This window comes from Podarcis vaucheri, assembly GCF_965113315.1.
Source record: "Podarcis vaucheri genome assembly, chromosome: 15".
Classification (NCBI taxonomy): domain Eukaryota; kingdom Metazoa; phylum Chordata; class Lepidosauria; order Squamata; family Lacertidae; genus Podarcis; species Podarcis vaucheri.
This window is the reverse complement of record NC_138753.1, coordinates 14,232,529-14,257,805: the sequence shown is the minus strand read 5'-3', so window position 1 is coordinate 14,257,805 and position 25,277 is coordinate 14,232,529. Positions and strand designations below refer to the sequence as shown.

The following is a 25,277-nucleotide window of genomic DNA, read 5'->3' as shown; positions in this document are numbered from 1 at the left end:
GTGACCTTGCAGGGTGATGGATCCCCCCTACTTTACAGACATTTTGTCTCCTGTTGCTGTCTATCCGGAACGTGGGCGGAGAAGGGGAAGCAAGAGGATTAAGGGTCTGGAAACGAAGCCTTATGAGGAACGCTTGAAGGAGTTGGGCATGTTTAGCCTGGTAAAGAGGAGACTGAGAGGTGACATGAGAGCCATTTTCCAATACCTGGAGGGCTGTCGCATGGAAGATGGAGCAAGCTTGTTTTCTGCTGCTCCGGAGGAGAGGACCCAAACCAATGGATTCAAATGACAATAAAGGAGATTCTGCCTGCAAGAGCTGTTTGACAGTGGAATGGAATCCCTCAGAAAGTGGTGGACTCTCTTCATTCCAAGTTTTTTGAACGGAGGCTGATGGCCACCTGCCAGGGATTTTTTAGCTGCAATTCCTGCATTGCAAGGGGTTGGACTAGATGACCCTTGGCGGCCCCCTTTCAGCTCTCCAATTCTGTGATTCTATCTCACAGCCTGTGGGCCTCAGTCTCTCCTTTCCGGATGCGCTCCATACATCAACAGCTGTCTTTTCTTCTTCCTCCTCACTAGAGGAAAATGCATTAACTTCTCTTAATAAATGGAACAGAGGAAGCGTTTATTCACACTTACAATTTGCCCCCCCCCCCCCGGCAGAGGTCTGACCAGGCATGACCTTTTGGGGAGTTTAAAGGAGTTTGCTGCAAATGCATCTTTTGCTTCGTTTGACTATAGCCAAGTCTGCTGTCATTTCACTTATTCCTGCTTCCATTTGACTGTGAATAATATCTCTTTTCTGCCTTTAATCTTGGCCCCTGATCACTGGCTTTCCTTTCTTTGCATCCTCTTTCCCACGACCCTCCTCACAGATCGCTTCTCAGATGGCCAGGCCTGTTCAAGTCCAAGAACTGAAGCAATGGTTTCTCCAACAGCAGCCTGGTGGGAGTCGAGAGTCCCAAAACATTTGGAGAGCCCTAGGCTGGCGAGGGTTGCCTTGCAAACTAGGCCCAGGTCACTCCCCAAACAATTGCTCAAGTCATAGAATCATAAGAGTAGGAGGGGCCCCTGAGGAGCATTTAGTGCAACCCCCTGAAATGCAGGAATAAGCAGCTGTCTCGTAAGAGAATCGAACCTGCAGCCTTGGCGTTAATCAGCACCACACTCTTCTTATGTCCTTATGTTAACTGCAGCTGCCAGGATTCTTTGGGGGAAACCACGACTCTTTAAAATCATTTGTTGATGCTGCTTTAAATGCATGCTGCAGATGGGGCGGCAGCGACGGAGGGTCTCTGGGTCTGGAAGCCCTGCATTCCTTCTGTCGCAGACTGCGCAGCTTGCCTTCGGTGCAAAAGCAGGATAATACAAACCAGCTTGTGCCAAGATATGCTGCGTGTTAATTCTGTGGCTTCTGCGCGCTGCATTTCCCCCACAGCGAGGCCCATGGGGCAGGCTGGCTGTGGGGAACAACTTTTTTTATTAAAGAAAGTTTTGGGGGAGAGGATTAACCTTTTAGGACACTCTCCCCTCCCGTCACTTCCTCTGCCCTTGAGTCTTGTTCTGAAAAAGGTCCTGCAGGGACAAGAACTCTGGGGGAAGTGACAGAGATGCTTTTAATTATTTAATTAAGAAATAGGGCTGTGATGTAAACCTGTTGTTAGGGCAACGGGCGTTTCACTCCGTGAGACGTCTCTCTCTCTCTCTCTCTCTCTCTCCCCCACCCCCTTCAACCCTTGAATGGTTAGAGAGATGGGGAGTGTTGCAAGGAACCCTGGGAGTTTTCATTCTTGAGTTTCTCTCTCTCCCCCCCCCCCGCCGCCACTCATTCCTTTCTGCTCCCGCCAGATGTTGGGAGTATAGTTGGGTTCGTGCCGGACCCTCCGGGTAACTTTCGCAAAGGCAGCCGGCACGAATCCCAGAGGGATCGAGCCAGTCTCTTTGCAGGGACTTGGTATGCAGAGCTCTGCTCCGCTCTTAAACAAAAGGGGGGCTGTGGCCGCTGGCTTTTTAAGCTCCGGGGGAGGGCTCAGGGGGGCGAGGGACCCCTCGCGTGCGTGCCTGTCTCGCGGCGCAGCGCGGCTCAGCCCTCCTGGCTCCCTGCAGCTGGCATGAAAGCGCAGGGTCGGAACCCGCCATGGGCTGCACATACTCGTCTCCACCCGAGGAGGGTCCTCCGGGGAGGTAAGTGAGCGGATGTGCCCTTTCGGGAGGTTTTGTGGCTCTGCGCCTCGGATGCAAGCCTGGCTCTTCTCGAGCTTGCTTGAGCCAAGCGTTTTGGATGCAAAAACTTGCTTGGAGGCTGGCGGAGGGGAGCTCTGTTGAGAGAAAAGCACTCTGCAGTTTGCAGGGATGCTGCCAGGCGAGGCTGGTGCGTCGCAGGAATGGCTCTATCCTCTTCCTTTTTCTCTCTTCTTTCCCCCACCGTTTTGGGGAAGGGCAGAAACGAGCCTCTGCTTTGCATGCAGGACGTCCCAGGTCAAAACCTCCGTGGCCTCTCCGGGGAGGCCTGGAAGAGTTCCTCGTCTGAATCCCTTGCTGCTAATCCGTGTAGGCAGTACTGAGCCAGATGGGCCCAAGGTCCAACAGCACCAGGATTTGTGTTCCAGTTTGCCAAAGCACCCAAAACTTCACAGGGGCTAGCCTGCTCTTTCTCGAAGGCCCAGGTGTCAAAATGTTTAGGAGGAAGGGTCCTGTGGCTCAGTACATGGCAGGATGCTGGCTCCTGGTTCAGAACACACCTCACCCTACACCCCCAGTTAAAAGATCCTGGAGAGCTGCTGCCAGTCAGAGTAAGTCCAGGCTAAGCCATTGCTCTGACCTGGCTCCATAAGTCTCTTTTCCAGACTAATAATCAATCTGTAGGTCTGGAGGCACATGAGGCCACCAGCCACTGAATCTGGGAAGTCTGTATATGCCACTCTGCATTCTGCAACAGAAGAAAGGCAGGGTATATACATTTAAGGAAATCATATTAATAATAATTGTTCTTCCTGCAAGTTCGCTGACATCAGCCTTGTAAGGTGGGTCAGTATCGTGTCTTCCCACCCACCCCTTATTTTGCACATTTTTACTTATTCACAGTTCTCAATATTCAGCATTGGTTTATTTGTTTGGAGTAGTTAGTTTCCCTTAATAGATTATTTACCATGCCGGCTCGTATCAAGCCTCCAGGTTGGGAGGCAGTATATCTGTCAGTTTCTTGGGAGCGCCAAGATGGGGGGGGGGGCTTCTGCCCTGCTTGGGAGCTTCCTGATTGGCTAAATCTGGATGGACCCATAGTCTCATCCTCTAGGGCTCGTCTTTAATGTCATCATGAGTCACGAGAGGAGTGGAACCTCCATTTACAAAACCAATCTATCGTTGACGACCAGATGTAACGGGGATCTGATGCCGCCTCCGCCTGTTCGATTCCCAGAAGAGGCGTCTTGGCCAGATAGTGTGGGAAACAGGATATTGGACCAGAAGGGCCCCTGGGTCTGATTCAGCAGGGATTCTCGGATAGCTTTTAAAAGCATTCAGCTATGCAGCCGCTGTCACAGTTAGGATGGCAAAGGCGAGAGGAGAATCTCTTTTCTGATTCATGCTTGCAGATACCCATTGGGCTTGAGGGCAAGTCATAGTCTTTTCCGAACAACTAGCCAGGGCAGTTTTTGTAAACCGGAAGAGTTGAGCCAAAGCTGTCAGTATTGTACAAGTCATGAATTATGAGTGTATGTGGCTACATGGGTCTCCTGTGGACTTCACTAGCAAGACTGTTTTAATATGTTTTAGAAAGTTTCCCTGCAAGGAGCCTGCAGATTCAATTTCTGGTGTAACCCTGCACTTCTTGCTTAGAAATAGGTCCCATTAAATTTAAGAGGAATAGCTACACCAAGTAAGAGTGTTTACCTGGGGTTTCCAAAGGCATCCCTTTACCTGCTTCTAAAGTTTCTTTTTTTTAATTACATTTTGCAGTGTTCTCTTTTCTTTTTTAATCTTTTGGCAGTAGCTGGCAGGCTGGGCTGATTATTATTTTTTTTAACATCGAGGTGATTTTAAATCTGCAGCAAGAAAATCTAGCTTGGTCAGTAGAGCATGAGACTCTACAGATGGCTAGTTGACTTGGATGGCCCTCTCCTCCACGAATTTGTCTTGTCCTCTTTTAAAGCCACCCAAGTTGGTGGCCATCACTGCCCTCCTGTGGGAGGGGAGTTCCACTGTTGTTTGTCTGTTCTGAATAAATCAGTCCTGTCTTCCTTGCATGCCAGGGCAAAGGGCTCACATGCTCTCTGATGTGAGTGCTGTGAAATGCTGATCCCCGATGGACCAGCAAAGACAAGGGCTGTGTTGTTGACGGTTTCAGCTTACAGACTCTCTGGCCATGGCTATACTGTTGGTAACAGCAGATTGGCAGCAGAGTTCCCCACCTGTAAAATGGGAGGAGAGAAATGTACCCCAAGAGTAGATATATATATATATATATATATATATATATATATATGCACCCTGAATCTGCAGGGTTAATATCCTGACATCCTTTTTTTTTTCTACTGCAGCTCCCACTTATTTTTGCTTTTATTCATTTATTGTGTTTATATCTCACCCTTTTCTCCGAAGGGCGCACACATGGCTTTTCCTCCCTATGAGATAGGTTGGGCTGGGACTCAGTGAATGGCTGCCAAGGTGACTTTTGTGGCTGAGCGGATATTCGAACCCTGGTCTCTCCCAAGTCCTAGTCCGGCACTCTTAAACACTCCACCCCCATTGGCTCTCTTGAGATGAAGCTCTGGCCTATCTGCCTTGCCCATCTGCCTGTTGCCAGTTGTAATTATTATTATTATTATTATTATTATTATTATTAATTCATTATTTGTACCCCGCCCATCTGACTGGCTTGCCCCAGTGGCCCTCGGTTGGTGAAAGCTGCTCCACCAGCTGACTCCTCCCCTCCCCTTTGAAATCCCCTCCAAGCTCCGCCCTCACCCCCTGGCCCCACCCACTCCAGCTCTGACCCTGCAGAAAGTGACTGTGTGTGTGTGTGTCATAGAATCAAAGGACTGTAGAATCAGAAGGGTCCCCAGGGTCATCTAGTCCAACCCCCTGCAATGCCTCTTTGCGTGTTGTGCTGTGCTTGAAATCCAAAGCTGGCAAACCACGCTGATTTGGCCCCCCCTTTTCCTTTCCCCGCCTGCCTCACATTCTTCTCCTATTGTGAAACAGGAATGGGAACCAATTCCATGTCTCTGCTCTTGGCTGCTGTTAGGAGCAGGCAGACAGCCAGCTCCTCTCCTCCTCCTCCTCCTCCTTTGAAAAGCATCCTCGCCTCCTGTGGGATCCAATTAGGCCTCTCGCTCGCTGCTCCTCCTCCTGTCTCTCTCTCTCTCTGTGTCTCCCCCATGCAAAATAAAAACATCTCCATCTCTTTCGCCTCTTGAGGCCCACGCCTCCCACATCCAGATGTGTGCTTCGTTCAGGCCAATTTGGACATCCCTCTCGGATGAGCTGTCCTTGTTGCTCACCGCCGGAACCGCTGCTTGCTAAGCCTCCTCTAGCACAGGCCTTGGACCCTCCTGGACTTTTTTGAAGCTCTTGTTTGCTTGCCTGCCTAATGAGCTTGGCTCTCTACCCCCCTTCTTCTTCTTCTTCCTTTTTTTGGGGGGGGGAGGGGGACGTCTGCCTCCTCCCCCTCCAGACAGCCTTGCCTCTCTCTCTCCAAGGCTGCTGCGCTAAAAGGCCTTGGCGAGGCAGCCTCCTCCCCCAGGGCAAGGTCTGTTGTCGCAACAGTCCCGTCTGTGGGGCATCAGAGCTGAAAGGGGGCCCCATTGGAGGCCAGCCAGCCAGCCAGCCCCTGCTCAGGGTGCAAGATCTGCAGTGCTGGTTGCAACACAGCCCCCGCTAGAATCATAGAATTGCAGAGTTTGGTGGGACCCCCAAAAGCAATGCAGGTAGTAGCCTGGTCTCTCCAGCAGAGGAAAAGCAGCCTGTTCCGCTGTCAAAAAGACTTTCGTCCTTGCAGTCACCCAAAACCTGCTCCCTTGCAATGGGTCCTCCATAGGTCCTGTTCCTGCCCTCTGGAGCAACAGGGGACACAAGAACAGGCTGCCGAATCGGGCCAGTGGCCCACCTAGTCTGAAAACTTCTATTCAGAAGCATTGCCTCGGTCCTGAATACCTGAAGTTGCGTCTCCACCCCTATCGTTCTGCCCAGACACAGATCCAGCGCCGAGAGCCTTCTGGGGGTTCCCTCACTGTGAGAAATGAGGTTACAGGGAACCAGGCAGAGGGCCTTCTCGGTGGTGGCGCCTGCCCAGTGGAACGCCCTCCCATCAAATGTCAAGGAAATAAGCAACTGTCCTATTTTTAAAAGACATCTGAAGGCAGTCCTGTTTTGGGACGTTTTTAATGTTTAATGCTGTATTGTGTTTTTAATATTCGATTGGGAGCCGCCCAGAGTGGCTGGGGAAACCCAGCCAGATGGGCAGGGTAAAGATAATAAATTATTATTATTATTGCTGCCTCCGACTGTGAAGGCAGAGCAGAACCAGCATGCCTAGTAGCCACTGATAGCTGCCTGCTGCTCTCTGAGTTGGTCCATTCCTCTTTTAAAGCCATCCAAGCTGATACCTTCCTGTGGAAGCGAGTTCCATAGATTAACACTGGAGTGCGCAAGGAAGGACTTTCTGTTTTCCGTCCTCCATGCTCAGCTTCATTGAATGTCCAAAGAGTTCTAGTGTTATGAGAGAGGGAGACAAACCTTTTCCTATCCCCTTTCTCCTGGTTGTGCATCATTTTACAGACGTCTGTCATGTCACCTCTTACTCCCAAATACTGCAACTTCTTCTCATAAAGGAGTCATCCCCTTGATAATTTCAGTTGTCCTTTTCTGAACAGAGTAAGAAATCCACTGTGAACCCTATTAGCTCTTTGTGTGAGCAGGAATTTTATTGAATATTTACAAAAAAATGGTAAACAGATATGGACATTGGCAGGATTTTTGTAATAACCTGCAGTTCTGTAAGAGCATAGAAGTAGATGAATAAAAGAATGTTGATTTAGAATATGCAGGAAATGATAAAAAAGAATTTTAAAAACCGCAGAAAGAGGAGGAAGTCGAGTTTTGAAATGTTAAAATGACTGTGAAACTATTGAAATGTATATACCGTATTTTTTGCACCATAACACTCACTTTTTTCCTCCTAGAAAGTAAGGGAAAATGTCTGTGCGTGTTATGGAGGGAATGCCTGCGGGTGGCGGGGGGGATCTGCTGCAGTCGTGAGCAGAGGATCCATGGTTCCCCTTCCTTCCCTCCTCTGTGGTTACAAAGCATGGATCCACATGGATCCTCAGGATTTTTGCATTAGGCTACTCCAAACTCACTGTCAGATCACATGTCTGTGGCCACAGCATGAACCACAAAAATCATATATCCACTATTTCGTTTAGAATATTTTTTTTCTTGTTTTCCTCCTCTAAAAACTATGTGCGTGTTATGGTCTGGTGCGTGTTATAGAGCGAAAAATACGGTAACTGAAAATCAGTGTATGTATTAAATATAACTCTATCTCTCTTTCCTCCAGAGAGAAGACAACAAATGAGGGCAGCTTCATTGAGAAAATGAAAAAGACGGTATGTTTGGCTTTTATTACGTTCATACTTTTAAGCTAGTAGGCTAGAAATGGAAGCTGCCTAAGACATTGTCCACAAGCCTTGATCCTCTGCTATGGAGTGACTGAGCCAGCTGAATGGTGATACTGGTTAGGAATGCACGAAGTAGCTTTGTCCCAAGTCAGACCATTGATCTGTCTAGCTCAGTATTGCCCACACGGGGTGGCAGCAGCGGCTCTCCAGGATTTCAGACTGAAGTCTTTTCCCAGCTGTTCCTAAGGATGATTCTGGTCCTTGTGGCTTTTAGGAAAGGGCCGGAATGTGCAGATAGCTGCCTTATACAGAGTCAGATCATTGGCCTGTCTAGGTCAATATTGCCTGCTCTGGCTGGCAACAGCACCAGGGTTTCAAGCAGGGAATATTTCCCATCCCTACCTGGAGGGATTGAACCCAGGATCTTCTGCATTCAAAGCTGATACTCTGCCTCTGAGCTATGGCACCTCTCTGCCAATCAAGTGGTATATAAATGTTGTTTAATTAAAAAACCCACCAGAATTTATACTGCATGCATTTCTCCCTAAAATACTAATATTCTTGCACTCACCCCCCCCCCCACAAACTCTGAAAATATGCATTTCTTGAATTGAGGACCAGCTTGCAAAACTCAGAGGAGCATGTGGAACTGTGGTCCAATCTGTGTACTGGGTCAGGAAGTGCAAATTTGAGTCGATTCACGTCAAACCCCCACAAAACTCTCCCCCGTACCTTCCCGCTGTCTGAAATGGGTGCCATTCAGGGAGGGTTTTACCACTTTCACCTGCTGCCCCAGTGTGGAGCAGAGCAAGTTTGCAGAGAGCGATTCAGGGAGGTTGGGACCAGGCCTTTGGTGATGAGCGATCCCAGAGTTTTTGAACCGACTTGAGTTGTCTTTCCTTCTCAGGGCAGAAACATAGTGGTGTTCTATGGATCTCAGACGGGAACAGGTGAAGAATTTGCCAACCGCCTTGCTAAAGACGCCCATCGTTACGGGATGCGGGGCATGTCTGCCGACCCAGAGGAGTACGACCTGGTATGTCCTCTGCAAAATCCAGCCCTTTTGGGTCCTTGACGTGATGAGGGACAAGCCCTGCTCTGCTTTTCCCACAAGCAAGGCCTTCTCTGAATTGCTTCAGGAATTCCTTTGTGTAACTTTGCCTTCTTGCAACCTAAGCATTGTCCTCCCCTTCACATTGGAGACGTGGGATGAGTGGGTGACATAATGTGCTTTCAACATCTGTCTTGCACACAAATACTTGGCTCGTCCCAAAGAACGTTTCCAACCAAAGGAAGATAGTTACCTAAGATCACATGCCCGGGGGTGTTTGGGATTCTTCTGGGGAACTCTTGACATTCTCAGGAGCTGTCTCCTTACGTGCTGCCCCATTCTCATTCCCAGGCCGACTTGAGCCGCCTCTCTGAGATCGATAAGTCGCTAGCGGTCTTCTGTATGGCCACTTACGGAGAAGGGGATCCCACAGACAACGCCCAGGATTTCTACGATTGGCTGCAGGAAACGGACGCTGACCTCTCCGGCCTCAAATTTGCAGTGAGCATTTTTATTTCTCCCTCTGCCATTCTTTTTCTGGGGCTCAGGTTTGACATATGTAAGTGGTATGTGTGTTTGTGTAAAAGAAGCTGCATTAGGGCTATTTCAGGCTCTTTGCCTCAAAATCTAGTTGCATCTGTTGCGTATTTAGCAGATTATTATTTTTTTAATCATGATTTTTATTGAGTTTTCCATATTTCATTTCATTTCATTGTACATATCCAAAGCTTACATTATTACTCAAAAAGAACATCAACCTCCTTCCCTCACTCTTTCTGACTTTCCTATAACTTTAACATATTTATCGCATTTCTATAATCACTTCTTTACCTTATATCATCTTTTAAAAATCACCCTCTCATTTGTAAATTAGCTCCTTCTTTCCACATTACCAAACGTTTTCATGTGTTTACAATTTTCTTTCAAATAATATATAAATTTGCTCCAGTCTTTTTGAAATCTGTCATCGGGTCGATTCCTATTTAGCAGATTTATTGCGCAGCAGAAAGTATGCTGGGGAGACCACACGTTCAGGAAACAATGAAGAAATGCAGAAATATATTTTGCTTGGCTTTAATTACAAAAACAAAAACTCCTCTTACATTAAATCTATAAGTATGACCCATTCACCAGGGTACTGAGAGAGGTATATGCTGCTCTTTATATACTATACCCAATTGCTGACACAGCTTAATTAACACAACTTAACAGCACCTGCTATACTGCTTCACAGCTGTGAAACTAGGTCATGATATTTACTCTGGCCTTTAAAGAGATACACATCTTGTGAAACAGTAATGAACCTTGATATTTAAATAAACCATTCAACAGCTTCTCCCAGTGAATCTGAATTCTGAGTGGCAAATGACCTCAATGATTTTAGCCTTGAAACATACCCAGCCCCTTAAACCTGCAGAGGCTCCCTCCCCCCTGCTCTTGCCATATTGTGGCTCTCATGGAAACTGACGAAATGAGCATCTCATCAGAAGAATGTGGATGTCATGGACTGGCTAGATTCAGAGGAGTGGGGGGAGGCAGCAGCTGGGGAACCCCCAAGGGAACCCCCAGGGGAAGAAGGGTCAGAGCCTGGGGATTGGTGGCGGGATGACGATGAGTGGTCAGAGGGAGGAGGAGGAGGAGACTGGGAGGAGGAGGGGTCGAAAGCAGAAGAGGCAACAGGGTTTAGTGAGCAAGAAGAGACTGTGACAGAGAGCAGTTCAGAGGCAGGAGAGGAGGGGGACCAGGAGACAGAGATGAGGCAGGCTGCTGCAGAATCCAGGGTGTCTCCCCCTCCTGCTGTGACCCGCTCACCTCCTACCTGGTCTCCCCAAACACACAGAGAAATGAATAGAGTGGAGGTGATATTGGCTGTGCGCAGGCGCAGTCTCCGATTGCTTGCCAAAAACCCAGGAGAGAAGGGGGCATAGGCAGCTGTGGGGAGGCAGGGGACTTTCAGTCCTTCCAACTGCCTCATTGGGGCAAGACTTACAGGGAAGAGTTGCTGGAGCAACTTTTAGAAAACGCCTCTCGCGGTGTTGTTTCTCTTTGCTAAACAAAGCCAAAGCCTTTGAATCTTTACCAGACCAAAACTGTTTCCTGAGCTCCAGAGAGATGTGCCTTTTGCAGAAAGAGCCAACAAGCTGACACTGGTTGTTGTTGTTGCTTTCTTAGGTGTTTGGCTTGGGGAACAAGACCTATGAGCATTTCAACGCCATGGGGAAGTATGTGGACAAGAGGCTGGAAGAGCTTGGAGCCCAGCGGATCTTTGAACTCGGGCTGGGAGACGACGACGGGAAGTAAGTGAGCCTTGGTCAGCCTGGATAGCTCAGTTGCCATGGGTTGCAGGTTCAAATCCCCGTATGGGACAGCTGCATATTCCTTCATTTCAGGGGGTTGGACTAGATGACTTCTTTGGGACCCTTTCAACTCTACTATTCTGTGATTTTAGGACTTCAAGTGCCGAATTTGTCCTTTTCTTCTCACCCTTTAACAAATGCTATTCTGAATGCTTAAAAATGCTTTTATTCCCTCCCTCTCTTTCTTTTTTCTTTTCCTTCTCCTCCTGCGATGAGGCTACATTTTAATATTTTAATGTTTCAATATTTTAATGTTGTATTTTAATTTTGTTTTTAAGTTGTAATCATTCAACTTGTTTTTATTATTGCTTGTAAGCCGCTCTGAGCCCGGTCTTGGCTGGGGAGGGCGGGGTATAAATAAAAATTATTATTATTATTAAAGAAATAATAATTCTGCTGGAACCGCTGAGAAGACTAGAAATGCAGCAGCCACGAAGTTGAGCATTAGTGAAAGTGGCTAAGAGCAAATGGTTTTTGAGTGGCAGGTTCTGCTTTGAGAAAAGCGGCTTTCTAATTTTAAAGAGGCATTTCCGTGATTGTAGAGAGGGCTGAGCGTGAGAGAAGCAAATGAAGTTGGCGGTGGGGGGTGGAAATGAACCTTCTCCCTAACCTGTGCATGCAAGAAGCTTTTAATCCATGATCCTGAAACAAGGCTTGAGACGCTAGGCATATAATAATAATAGTGATGATGATGATTATGATGATGAAATAAACAACTATCTGACTTTTAGAAGACATCTGAAGGCAACCCTCTTAAGGGAGGTTTTTCATGTCTATTTTTTTGCCATTTTTTATGTGCTGTATGCTGCCCAGAGTTGCTGGGGAAACCCAGTCAGATGGGGAGGGTATAAATATTATTATTATTATTATTATTATTATTATTATTATTATTATTATTGGTGGGTTTGTCCAGTGCCCTCCAAGGATGGTCTGGCATCTCTCCTCTCCCTTCAGGGGGTTGCACTGGCATTCAGCTTGCTGCTGTTTTGTTCTAAATGACAACTTTGCTTCCCACCCCCTATCCTGCCATCGCTTCTCTCGACAGCCTGGAAGAAGATTTCATCACGTGGCGTGAGCAGTTCTGGCCGGCAGTCTGTGAACATTTCGGCGTGGAAGCCACAGGAGACGAAACCAGGTCAGTCCTAAGAGATGGTGGCGGTAGCGGGATTGAGAACCGCTGCAGATGGAGCTTCAGTTTGAGTGTGGGAGATGAGGCTCTGCTGTTGGCTTGCCGTGTGGCCACAGCTGGGCCCCTCTGGGGTGTATGCATCTACCTTTCACTCTGAATGAAGTTAATGGGCTTTCCCCATTGCTTTCAAAGGATTTACTCTTGAGTATGTCTGATGCAACCCATTGTCTCTGTCTCAAGATTGCCACTTGGGAACAGTAAACTCTCTTGAACCTGGTCCTGTCTAATGATGATTAATTTTATTTTTTGAAAATATATCCCACCCGTCCTCCTCAAGGCAGCAAACAGCGTACTGTTTAAAACAAAAGCAAAACAACATTTTAAAGCAGATTAGAACTCTCTAGACACATTTAAAACAACAAACACATAAAGTCAATTACAGTTCAGTTTTTTAAATAGCAGTTTAGAAAGTTAAACACATGATTTCATCTGGTGATCCCACGGGGTTGCTTGGAACAGTAGTCTTCAGCCAGCAATGTGCCTGAGTCCACAGGAATATTTTCAAATGCCTGCTGCAAGCTAATAACAATGGACACAGGCGCACATCACTAGGGAAGGCCTTCCACAATTGGGGAACAGTCCCAAGTCTAAGAACAGTCACGAACAGTCCCAAGTCTAAGAACTGGGCAGTATCATCTGCTTGGCTCTCCTCTGTTGTCCTCTGGAGAGCTGAGAAGCTGGCCGTTTTGTCCTTGCCTCTGACTTCTCCTTCTTCTCCTCCCCCAGCATACGGCAGTACGAGCTGGTGGTCCACACGGACATCAGCCCCGACAAGGTTTACACAGGCGAAATGGGCCGCCTCAAGAGCTACGAGAACCAAAAACCGTAAGTGCCACATTTGTGGGAGCAGCAGGGTTGGTATCAGGACTCCCCCCCCCAAGGGTCACTGTAAGTTTGGGCCTCAAATAGCATTGCAGTAATGGAGCCCATAGTCCACTGCAGCCAAAGTGTAGGTGCTTCCACAATCTCTTGCAAATGTGGAACAGGTATTATATGGCACCGGTAACAGCGCTAGTTCTGTAGATCGAAGAAATGTAGTCTAATAAGTCTAATGGGTCTTCTTGGTTCATTCCAGGCCGTTCGATGCCAAGAACCCCTTCCTGGCGCCTGTTTCTGTGAACCGGAAGCTGAACCAAGGCGGGGACAGGTACCTCATGCACCTGGAACTGGATATTACAGGCTCCAAAATCAGGTAAAATGGCTTAAGAATGGATTTGATTCACCTGCATACCCCATCTTCCTTGAGTTTGTTGCATGACTTGAAATCTGAAAAGCTTTCTTGGAGCAGGAGAAAACAGATCCTTTCTGGGGCTGTCCCTTGATTCTCACAGTAGACGGATGTCTCTTCCAGGGATCCCATCTGCAGAACATGATAATAGTCTCTCTCCTGTCCTCCCTGCCAGCAAGTGATGTTCAGAGATAGACTGCCCCTGAAAATAGCAGTTCCATTCGTTTTACGTTGCCTAGAGAAAAACAGTTCCTCTTGCCTTTTGTTAACCTCTTGCCTGCCTGGTGTTTAATCGACACAACATTTTGCTTTGTACTTCCAGGCATTTTAACCATCTTGCATTTTCCGAGGGCATAACTGATCCCTGAAGGGTACAAATACTCTGCTTCCCCACCCACCCCAACTTGTGTAAATTCTCCTAAAGTAAAAGTGGGCCTGTTTTTCTCTGGTGTTTCAATCCTTTCCCCATGCCTAGCTTATGATTTTGCATAAAGGAAGGTTGGAGCTAGGGAGGCCTCTATTAAAATCGATTTTTTTGGGGGGGGGGTGGAGGGAAGAAAATGCCAAGGATGTGTGATGGTAAGTAAGCTCTGCTGAACTCAATGGGACTTCAGTTCCAACTATAAATGTGCAGGACTTCGCAGCGAGCAATGCGACGTCTTCCTTAAGTTGATGCTGCTATTTAGACAATGAGATGTTGGCAGCTCAGGTTTTTCGAAATCGTACTTCCAGGAAGCGAAGTGCATGAATGCAGAATAGGGCTGCCATACTTCTGGAATCTCCCGGATTTGTCTGCCGAAAATAGCGTCTGGGTGGAATTTTCAGAAATTGTTTGAAATGTTGGGGGAAACCCTGGCGTATGGCAGCCCAAGGGTTGCTGTAAGTTTGGGCCTCATATAGCATTGCAGTAATTAACCTGCAGGTTACCAGAGCCATAGTCCCCCGCAGCCAAAGTGTAGGTGCTTCCACACTCCATATCGGAAAGCTGAACAACTTTCCCCAAAACAAAAGAAAACAGCTTTTGAAATATGGCAACCCAAGAAGATCCCATTGGAATTATTTTCACAGATCACTACACAGAATCTAGATCCCAGCCTTGTGCAATAATCACTCTTTTATACAATCACATGCTGAGACCTGATCAGATGCACTTATCCCACTGTATTTCTTCAATTGCGTTTTAAGTGGAAAATAGTCAGGCCCACGGGCCATCTAACTCAGTATTGTCTACACTGACTGGCAGTGGGTCTCCAGGGTTTCAGGCAGGGTTTCTGGTCTCCCCCAGCCCTACCTAGAGATGCCATCTGGGTCTCCTTGACCCCAATTCCATACAGCCAGAGTTGGGGTTCTGCTCTGAAAGCCAGACCAGGTGAGACAAGGCCTCTCTCTTGATCTCTTTGCCAGATACGAATCTGGGGACCACGTCGCTGTGTACCCAGCCAACGACACTTCGCTGGTCAACCAGCTTGGGGAAATCCTTGGTGCAGATTTAGATATGGTTATTTCTCTGAACAATCTAGATGGTGAGTATTCTCTCCCCCACCCCTGAAAAGCAGTCCTTCCAATTTATTCCCTTTCATTTTGTCAAGCTGATGAACCGTCCAGTCTCCAGAACGGCAGTTCTCAAAATGTAAATAGCTCACTTAAGCATAGAGATGATCTGCACTCAAATGCTCTTTCACCCCTGCGTTTTTTTACAAGACCCTTGACTGAGCTGACTGGAGGGAGGTGATCTCAAGCCAACAGCTCACTAGGAGATAAGACAGGCACCCTCCTCTGAGAGCAGTGTCTGGGCGGAAAACGCTGAAGTGTCTGGGACGTATGGCAAGCCCTGCCGGAGGTCTAGATTTTGGTGAATTTCCTTAAAAATAGCTCAAAAACTTCTTTTTTGAGATTTTGCAAAAAGATAAAAAGCCTCAACAGCTTTGGCCAAAACAAAATAAACCCTCAACAACTTTGCCATATTTCTGAAATATGGCAACCCTTACCCAAACCTCCTTCATTATTATCATTTAATGCCTTACAGCACACTATGGCCACATTCACACAATACATTCAAAGCACTGTGATACCACTTTAAGCAGTCCTGGCTTCCTTCAGAGAAGTCTGGGAGCTGGAGTTTGTTTAGGGTGCTGAGTTTCTAGGAGTCCCCTATTCAGCTCCCAGAGCTAAAATTTCCCATAGTTCTTTGTGAGGAGGGTTTGATTGCTTAACTACGCTAGGAATTGTAACTGCCTGAGGGGAATGGGGGCCTGCCAGCAACTCTCAGCACCCTCAACTAGCTGTATTTCCCAGAATCCTTCATTGCAGGGGGTTGGACTAGATAACCCTCGGGACCCCTTCCAACTCAACAATTCTATTTTTTTAAATAAAATATTTATTAAAGTTTCAGAAAAAGGAATTACATAAAAACAAGAAATACAAAAGTAAAAAACAAAAATAAAAGTGCAAGAAAAATACAGAGTAAAAAATAAAAATAAAAAATCAACCTTTCCATATCTTACATTCATATCCTTGTTTCCCTGACCTCCTCATACCTCCCTTTTTGTGTTCCAATTCAATTAATTAATTCAGCAATTTCTTTCCCTCCTTATTATCCTGATCTTTGATCTTAATATATTATAACATTAAATTTTTACCTATTTAGAAATCCAATTTTTCCATATTCTTTTATTCAACTCAACAATACTATGATAATAAGATGAGCCCTTAATCTTCTCCCCTCCTTGGTGCTCCTTTGTGTACCAAACAAGAGGTCCACCCGCCTTCTACAGCGCAGCAGGCATAACTCTCCAAGAATCTGATAAAATTGTCTACTCACAAAGGCATTTCCAAATCTGAACCCTCTTTGTGGTATCGCACAGAGTTGCACTTGCTGTACAACACTTGCTTCTGCTTGCGCAATCTAATTCCATGTTGGTGCAAAGAAGCTTTTTGTAAAAAAACAAAAACAAAACAGCTATCCAGGTTGGAATGAGCTTTGTGGCAGAACCAGTTTCTCTTCCCTTGAGTTCTGGATCTAAAGCTGTTTGGCACCCAGCTGTCCAGGCTGGTTCCTTGGCTTGAATTCTAGCCTGCCTTCCAGAACCTTTTCCCATCCTCTTTATGAACCTGAGATCACCCATGCATTTTCTGTGGGCTGCAGAGCTCTCTTCACCCCACTGAGTTCACAGTTAAGTGGTGGTGGAGACACAGGAGTGCCTTGAATAACTCTGTCATCTGCAGTTTCTTTGCATTTGCCCAGAATCTTTGAGGAGTTCGGCTTTCCCTCAGGCAGGCTCCTTGCCCAGTGGCCGATTGAGGCCGTTCAGGGTGTCGTTTCTCGTAACGCTCATTTCTTCTTGCTTGTCCCATTCATTTGCTGTTATTTTTCTCACTTGAGCCTCTCTAATTTCAAGCGTGAATGGGCTTGCACGAGTTCCCTTCAGAAGAACTCGAGAAGAGCCCTGCTGGATCAGGCCAGTGGCCTATCTAGTCCAGCATCCTGTTCTCACAGTGCCCACCCAGATGCCTGTGGGAAACCCACAAGCAAGTCCTGAGCCCAAGAGCCCCCAGCTCTTGTGGTTTCCAGCAACTGGTATTCAGAAGCATCTATGCCTCCAGCTGCAAAGGCAGAGCATAGCCATTGTGGCTATTAGCCCCTGATAACATTTTAAAGCCATCCAAGTTGGTGGCCATCACTGCCTCCTGTGGGAGGGAGTTCCATAGTTTAACCGAGTGAAGAAGGACTTTTTTCTGTCTGTCCCAAAACTTCCAACATTCAGTTAAATGGGATGCCCATGAGTTCTACTGCTATGAGAGGGAGGAAAACCATTTTTCTCTATCCACTTTCTCCATGCCACGTGTAATTTTATAAACTACTTTTTAAAAAATTGTTTATTTGGTTTTCAGATCAAAGTTTTACAATCACATATCCAATATACAACATAAAAACAAGATTCCAAAGAATCTTCTGGACTTCCCTCCTCCCTTTGTGGGTCCTATTGTTAATCCTTTCCTCCTGCATTTTTTATGATAATTGGAATCTTTTACATCTCCATTATGTCCAAAATTCACCATTAAACTACAAGTGTTATTCCAGTCCTACTAACGGTTTTAACAGTTTACAATGGTTTTTAAGATAAGTTATAAATTTTCCCCATTCCTTATAGAAATTTTGGTCTTCCTGTTTTCTGATTCTTCTGGTCATTTTTGCCAATTCGGCATAATCCATCAATTTAGTCTGCCATTCTTCTCCGGTTGAAACTTTATCTTATTTCCATCTCTGGAAAACTTCTATCCTGTCACCTCTCACTTGCCTTTTCTCTAAACTAAAAGTCCCAAGAGCAGCAGCCTTTTTTCCACAGGGGATTCACCACCAAAACTCAGTGAGAGTGGGGGTCTGCCTTAATCTCAAGAGAGAGAAAATGGGGAAATCGCAGGGTGGGAGAGACCACTGTTGAAGGCAGCCCTGTTTAGGGAAGCTTTTAATGTTTGATGCATTACTGTATTTTAATATTTTGTTGGAAGCCACCCAGAGTGGCTGGGGAAGCCCAGCCAGATGGGCGGGGTATAAATTTATTATTATTATTATTATTATTATTATTATTATTATTATTATTATTATGAGCCCCAGTCACGTGGACTTCCATAGCTGATGGAACAGCTCACAGGGCATCCCCAGGGGTGGTTCTTGGGGCCATCTCTATAAGGGAAGCCCAATTTCCAAATCGAGACCACGAACAGCAGCATCAAACTGCTTTGATAACCGTGGCCCATGCAGGCCCACCAAAGGGTTGGGGAGCTGCTTGGACTTTCAGAAAAAGACCAGCGCAGCTCCCCAACTCTCCCCTCTCCGCCTCCTTCCTGCAGAGGAGTCCAACAAGAAGCACCCGTTCCCTTGCCCCACGACCTACCGCACAGCCCTGACCTACTACTTAGACATCACGAACCCGCCCCGCACCAACGTCCTCTACGAGCTGGCGCAGTACGCCACGGACGCCACCCAGCAGGAGCACCTGCGCAAGATGGCCTCCTCCCACACCGAAGGCAAGGTAGGTCCCGGCCACACCCTCCGCAGCTAGCCCCCCCTAGTGGTGTGGAGGCGATGTCTCAGAAAACGTTGATTAGCGTTCTGCAATTCCGGAGCTGGTCGTGGTGTGTCGGGCGTAGTGGGCCAAGCCGAGTGGGGCAGGGGCTGTTTTTCAGCCAAGTGTGTGCATGTGTTTGTGTGCCAGCTTAACCCTTTCCCCATCAAGAGTTAGAGGAGTCTTGTTCAGTGGTCCAGCAGGAAAGAGCAACTGGTCATGGAAGAGAGGTGAATCGCATACTCCCTGTCTGTTGCTTCACCTCATTGAATGTCAGATTCCTGCTTTGATTGCTGAGAGGCAAAAACTCGCATTCCCCCCCCCCCAATCCCTAACCCAGGAGTCCTTCCAATTGATTCCCTTTTGTTACGTCAAGCTGATGAACTGCCCAGTTTCCAGAACGGCAGTTCTCGAAATTATAATAGCTGGAGGTTTGCCCTGATTTTGCACCCCAGAAGGACTTGCTTTCAGCTCACGTAAGCGTAGAGATGATCTGCGCTCAAATGATCTTTCACCCCTGCATTTGTTTACACGACCCTTGACTGAGCTGACTGGAGGGAGGTGAGCTCAGGTCACCAGCTCACACTTAGCTTGGTAGGACAGGGAGCCACAAGTGGTTTCCTCCTGGCCCTTTCCGCCAGGATTCTCCTTTCAGACCAGCAGTGTCTCTCCAGGGCTTTGACCAGAGAGAGAATTCCCTTTGTCTCCCCATCCCTCCCAGCTTGGATCCTTTGTGGTGCTGAAAACAAATTCTTAAGCTGAGCACATGCTCAGGTCTGTTTAGCCTTAAGTATTTGTCTTCTGCCATAGAACTTACAGTCCTTTTGCACTAAAATCTCCTCTTAGTTCTCTGTGTCTGCATGCATCATTGTGGGTCATTCTAACAAGTGAGGGCTCTTCTGGGGATGGCCTGTAGCTCAGTAATTCCCAAATCTTTTTTGGGCCGCGGTCCCCTTTGAGTTCTATGAACTCACTCCCAGTGCCCCCTACCCTCCAAAAAACATTATTCAGAAGAGCAGTTTGCACAGCCCACTAACAGAATAAAATTTAAAACAGTAGCAACAAATGGCACATTTAATTAATTAATCCCATTAAAACTATTTAGTTTAATTCAACAAAATGGATGAACTTGATCCAGTGATACCAGCTTTTTGATACATTATTATTATTACTACTACTTTGTTGTTGTTATTATTATTTGTATACTGCCCTATGCTTGTAGATCTTCGGGCAGTTCACAACATACAATTACAATATAAAAACCACAAAATACATAGCAAAATGTACACCTCTGGGGAACCCCCCCCAACAGCCCTCCTTGCCTTTTAGCACCCCACCCCCAGGTCCTCCCACTGCCCCTGCCCCCCAGGGGGTGCTACTTCTCCCTTTAGGAACCACTGACGAGCAGTGGCTCACTGGAGGGCGTCTCTTCTTTCCTTGATCCACGCAGTCGCTGTACCTCAGCTGGGTCGTTGAAGCCCGGAGGAACATCCTGGCCATCTTGCAGGACACGCCCTCCCTCCGGCCCCCCATTGACCACCTCTGCGAGCTGCTGCCCCGCCTGCAGGCTCGCTACTATTCCATCGCTTCGACGTCCAAGGTGAGCGCAGGGAGAGGGGGGGAGGGAGGTGTTCCGGGGCTTCCTCAGGTTCCCACCCTAGCAGGCCTTGTCTGCTGGTTAATGTGTGGCATTCAGTTCTTTCCATCTGCCAGCTCTAGCCTTTAGTGGAGGTTAGGGACGCGGGTGGTCTAAACCACTGGGCCTCTTGGGCTTGTTGATCAGAAGGTTGGTGGTTCAAATCCCCGTTGCTCTGTCCCAGCTCCTGCCAACCTAAAGGTAAAGAGACCACTGACCATTAGGTCCAGTCGTGACCGACTCTGGGGTTGCGGCGCTCATCTCGCTTTATTGGCCGAGGGAGTTAGCGTTCAGCTTCTGGGTCATGTGGCCAGCATGACTAAGCCGCTTCTGGCAAACCAGAGCAGCGCACAGAAACGCCGTTTACCTTCCCGCCGGAGCGGTACCTATTTATCTACTTGCACATTGACATGCTTTCGAACTGCTAGGTTGGCAGGATTAGGGACCCAGCAACGGGATTCGAACCGTCGACCTTATGATCGGCAAGTCCTAGGCTCTGGTTTAACCCACAGCACCACCCGCGTCTCTCCTGCCAACCTAGCAGCTCAAAAGCATGCCAGTTCTAGTACTCAAATAGGTACTGCTGTGGCAGGAAGGTAAACGGCATTTCCATGCGCTCTGGTTTCTGCTGCTCCAGAAACGGTTTAGTTATGCTGGTCACATGACCCGGGAAGCTGTCTGTGGGAAAATGCCTAAAAATGGCCTGAAAGCGAGATGAGTGCCACAACCCTGTAGTCTCCTTTGACTGGACTTAACCGTCCAGGGGTCCTTTTATTTTTTAGTGGAGGATTCCTCCCCTAGGACTGGTCAAACTGACCTCCTACTTCCCTCACACCAGCTGCACTGACAGTTGGCATTCCATGCCTGGCCCTTCGTGGTGTTTCATTTTAATGCAGCAGCCTGGATACTTTTGGGGGTGAAGGGTGGGGGAGAGGAAGACAGGGCTTGCTGAGCCGTTCTATCCCGGCTTGGTCACTGGGATCATCTGCAGGACCGTCGCTGGTTGTTTCTCCAGTGTCACTGTCCCAGGCCAGTGACTTGGAGCTCCTCCACCAACCCTGCCAACAGCCTTCTCCCTCTCTTCTCGCCCCCTTCCCAGGTGCAACCCAACTCCATCCACATCTGTGCTGTGCTGGTGGAGTACAAGACCAAGACGGACCGCATCAACAAAGGGGTGGCCACTAGCTGGCTGAAGAACAAGCAGCCCAACGAGAACGGGCACAAGTCCACAGTGCCCATGTATGTCCGGAAGTCCCAGTTCCGCCTGCCGTTCAAGCCTAGCACTCCCGTCCTGATGATCGGGCCTGGCACTGGCATTGCCCCCTTCATGGGCTTCATCCAGGAGCGGGGCTGGCTCAAGCAGCAAGGTGGGTGCCGTTCCAAACAAGCCCACCCCCTTTACTGGGCTCTGATTGGCCATGCCAGTGGCAATTGGGATGGCTTGTTGTTGAATTCCACAATCTGCACTAGGGGTGAGGGATCTCAAGGCCTAGAGTGCTATGGGACTCTGGCCGCTCATTGGCCTTGCTTTGTGCCTGTTGCAAAAGCTCTTGCCTGCCTGAAATTTGTCCTTGCATGACTTAGATGTAGAGGTGTCTCTGTAGAAACCTCTGGCTTCTCCATGGCTTCCGCAGTTCTTTTTCCCTGTAAAATGCTGGGGTGGGTGCATGAAGCACTGTCGAGCTCTGATTGGACTTAACAGTGCTTTGTAGGCCAGTGCTGCCAGGCGACATAGCAATGTTGTGAAGTCCAATCAGAGCAAGGGCGTGAAGCGTTGCCCTTGCTCTGAACTGGCTTGCTGATGCAATGGAGGTCAACGCCACCAGGCAATGTTGGCGTTGCCTAAAACCAAATCAGAATGAGGGCACTCCTCCCTGTCTTGGCTCCGGCACCTTGGGAGGGAAAGCTCGATGGCATACCGCAACCCCCTTCTTTGTCTCTGAGCTCCTTTGTAAGGGCACGATGCAAGTTTAATAAAATAAAATGAGTCTTGCAATTGGGAGGCCAGTTCAGAGCAGGACTTCACGCAGAGGTGCAGTGGGCAGCCTCCATCACAAGAGGCCTGTCAATAAGTTGCACCAGAGTGAAGGATGGGTTTTTTTTCCTGTTCCAGGCAAGGATGTGGGCGAGACGGTGCTTTATTACGGTTGTCGGCACGAGAACGAGGACTACCTCTACAAGGAGGAGCTGGCCAAGCTTCTCAAGGAAGGGGCCCTCACTCAGCTCAACGTTGCTTTCTCCAGGGACCAACCTCAGAAGGTATTCCTGCATTAGACTGGACGATCATCTGGGCTTCCTCCAACTCTGTGATCCTGTGCACCTCCCTTGATTTTTGCAGGGCTTTGTCAGTCAAGCGTAATTCTGACACTGCAGGGAGGCCATCGCCCTCCTCCTTTTCATTCTTGTCTTCCTCTTAATTAAATTGATGTACTGTCCTTCATCTGAAGGCCACGTGGAGGTTCACCGCATGCGACATAAATTTCACAACGTCCTATCTGTCCGGCAACACAGTTATATAAATGCAACTCCAATAAGGAATGCAAGGTGAAATGCAAATTGTCATAAGAGCATCAGCATAAAAAGGAGGAGGAAATCAGCAGTGGGGCATCTGAAATACAAAGGCAGCGCACAAATCACTTCTCAGGGTTGACAGGCCTATTCAGGGGGTGGGAAAGGGGGTTGCACTGATGGGAGAGGAGGTGTAGCTGAGAAACACGGCATCATGGCAAAGAACTCTTGCCAAGCCGATATATATGCTCTCCGATCGAGTTTGTGGTAGGGCCACTGCAATTGTCCACCTGGGCCCTTCCTCAGAGTTGTCTTCCCTTGGCTTCTCTCTGTTTAAATGTGCCAAGTCACCTTTGCAATCATAAGGACTAGAAGCTTTTCCCTGTGTGTGTGTTTTAATGAAGCAGAGGATAAGATTCTGTAACACCTTCTGGGTGTTGCTGGAATACAACTCCCATAATCCCATTCCCTGTGCTTCCTGGGGGACTGATGGGGGCTGGAGTCCATCAACACCTGGAAGTTACCATGTTGGCTGCTCCTAGTGGATGCCACACGGTATGCTAACCCGACACCCTCGAGATGTTTTGACTACAACTCCCATCAGCCCCAGCAAACTTGGAAAGGGCGTTTAAGGCAGGCATAGGCAAATTTGTTTAAGCATTTAAGGCAGGCATAGGCAAATTAGGCCCTCCAGACTACAACTCCCATCATCCTTAGCTAACAGGACCAGTGGTCAGGGATGATGGGAGTTGTAGTCCCAAAACATCTGGCTGGGCCGAGTTTGCCTATGTGTGTTTTGAGAGAGAGAGAGAGTTAGGGTTGGTGGGAAGTTGCTTTGTCCTTCTTACGATACGGCTGCAGAGGATACAACTGGGAGACTTCACAAGCTTGAACGGCTTCTGTTCCCCGTCCCACCCCCTCAATCTGCTTTTGCTTCTCTAGATTTACGTCCAGCACCTGCTGAAGAAGAACAAAGAGAATGTCTGGAAGCTGATCCACGAAGGAAACGGGCACATCTACGTGTGCGGGTGAGTAGGGGGCTTGGTTGTGGGTGTGTAGAGCCCTCTCTTGAGGCAGCTGCTGCAGTCCCTTTGCCTCTCTGAGCTGCAGAAGATGGAGCAGGCAGGAAAAGGAGGCCAAGACTAGCAGCTGGGAACTGCACAGGAGCAAACTTTTGGCTAAACGTTTGGGAGAAACTTCCTCAATGCCTCAGCTGCTCCGAGACTGGAATGAGCTGGCTCAGGAAGAGGTGGACTCTCCTTTAGTGAGGAGGTATGTAAGCAGAGGACGGTTGCTGCCTTGAGCAGAGGAGTTGGCCTGGGTGACTCTCTTAAGGCAACTTCCAGGTCTTCAATTCAGCTCAGAAGTTATATCTGTAAGAGGAGACAGTCCTGGGCAAGGCAGACCGATGGCCTGACTTATGATAGTCAGTTTCATGTACAAGTATTTACTGAAAGTTCTCGAAGTGGTGAAGCTGAACTTCTCCATCAAAAGGCTGTGTATGTCAAGAGCCGTGTTTCAGTTGAAAGAAAATGATGCCTCTGTCTCCCAAAACGATGGGGAATCTGTCTTCAAACCCAACATGAGTTCCATTTGTTGAGCAGAGTTTCCTCCCAGAACCTGGTGCCTTCTGCTCTGTGACTGAGCTGTGAGCCATTAAAAATTAAGACATAGGATTTGAATTGTAGAATTTTAGAGTTGGAAGGGACCCAGGGGTCATCTAGTCCAAACCCCTGCAATGCAGGAATCTCAACCAAAGCATCCATGACAGACGGCCATCCAACCTCTGCTTAAAAACCTCCAAGGAAGGAGAGTCCACAACCTCCAGAGGGAGACCGTTCCACTGTTGAACAGCTCTTACTATCAGAAAGTTCTTCCTGATGTTTCAATCAAGGGCTTGCTCACCAGATTTGGATGCAATGAGTCCTCCGCTCATTTTCCAAGAAAAATGTTTCCCTATGAGGCTGCATTAAGTTGCATAAAACTCCTTTCACAGTTTGCTTCAGCCTAACCTGAAGGTTCGGGACGCGGGTGGCACTGTGGGTTAAACCACAGAGCCTAGGACTTGCCGATCAGAAGGTCGGCGGTTCAAATCCCCGCGACGGGATGAGCTCCGGTTGCTCAGTCCCTGCTCCTGTCAACCTAGCAGTTCAAAAGCACGTCAGAGTGCAAGAAGATACAGTGTTACCTCGGGTTAAGTTCTTAATTCATTCCGGAGGTCCGTACTTAACCTGAAACAGTTCTTAACCTGAAGCACCACTTTAACTAATGGGGCCTCCTGCTGCCGCCGCGCCACTGGAGCCCAATTTCTGTTCTTAACCTGAAGCACTATTTCTAGGTTAGCGGAGTGTGTAACCTGAAGCGTATGTAACCTGAAGCATATGTAACCCGAGGTACCACTGTAAATAGGTACCACTCTGGTGGGAAGGTAAACGGCGTTTCTGTGCGCTGCTCTGGTTCACCAGAAGCGGCTTAGTCATGCTGGCCACAAGACCCAGAAGCTGTACGCCGGCTCCCTCGGCCAATAAAGCGAAATGAGCGCCGCAACCCCAGAGTCAGTCACGACTGGACCTAATGGTCAGGGGTCCCTTTACCTTTACCTTTTTAACCTGAAACTGCCCAC

At 48.0% G+C, this 25,277-nt stretch overlaps 1 protein-coding gene across 4 annotated transcripts in view; it reads left to right on the top strand.

The window, feature by feature from the left end:
* POR (cytochrome p450 oxidoreductase) overlaps positions 1-25,277 on the top strand; it is a 54,644-nt gene that overhangs the window by 27,627 nt on the left and 1,740 nt on the right. For 3 of the 4 annotated variants that reach the window (XM_082201429.1, XM_082201427.1, XM_082201428.1), the window contains exons 3-15: positions 7,559-7,607; positions 8,527-8,655; positions 9,022-9,171; positions 10,843-10,967; positions 12,073-12,162; positions 12,943-13,041; positions 13,292-13,408; positions 14,849-14,967; positions 18,296-18,477; positions 19,961-20,110; positions 21,246-21,513; positions 22,260-22,405; positions 23,597-23,682. In XM_082201429.1, coding sequence (XP_082057555.1) covers positions 7,559-7,607; positions 8,527-8,655; positions 9,022-9,171; positions 10,843-10,967; positions 12,073-12,162; positions 12,943-13,041; positions 13,292-13,408; positions 14,849-14,967; positions 18,296-18,477; positions 19,961-20,110; positions 21,246-21,513; positions 22,260-22,405; positions 23,597-23,682 — 1,710 coding nt within the window. Of the gene's footprint in view, positions 1-2,122; positions 2,185-7,558; positions 7,608-8,526; positions 8,656-9,021; positions 9,172-10,842; positions 10,968-12,072; positions 12,163-12,942; positions 13,042-13,291; positions 13,409-14,848; positions 14,968-18,295; positions 18,478-19,960; positions 20,111-21,245; positions 21,514-22,259; positions 22,406-23,596; positions 23,683-25,277 lie in introns of those variants that run through there. The other variant, XM_082201430.1, reaches the window with a different exon arrangement.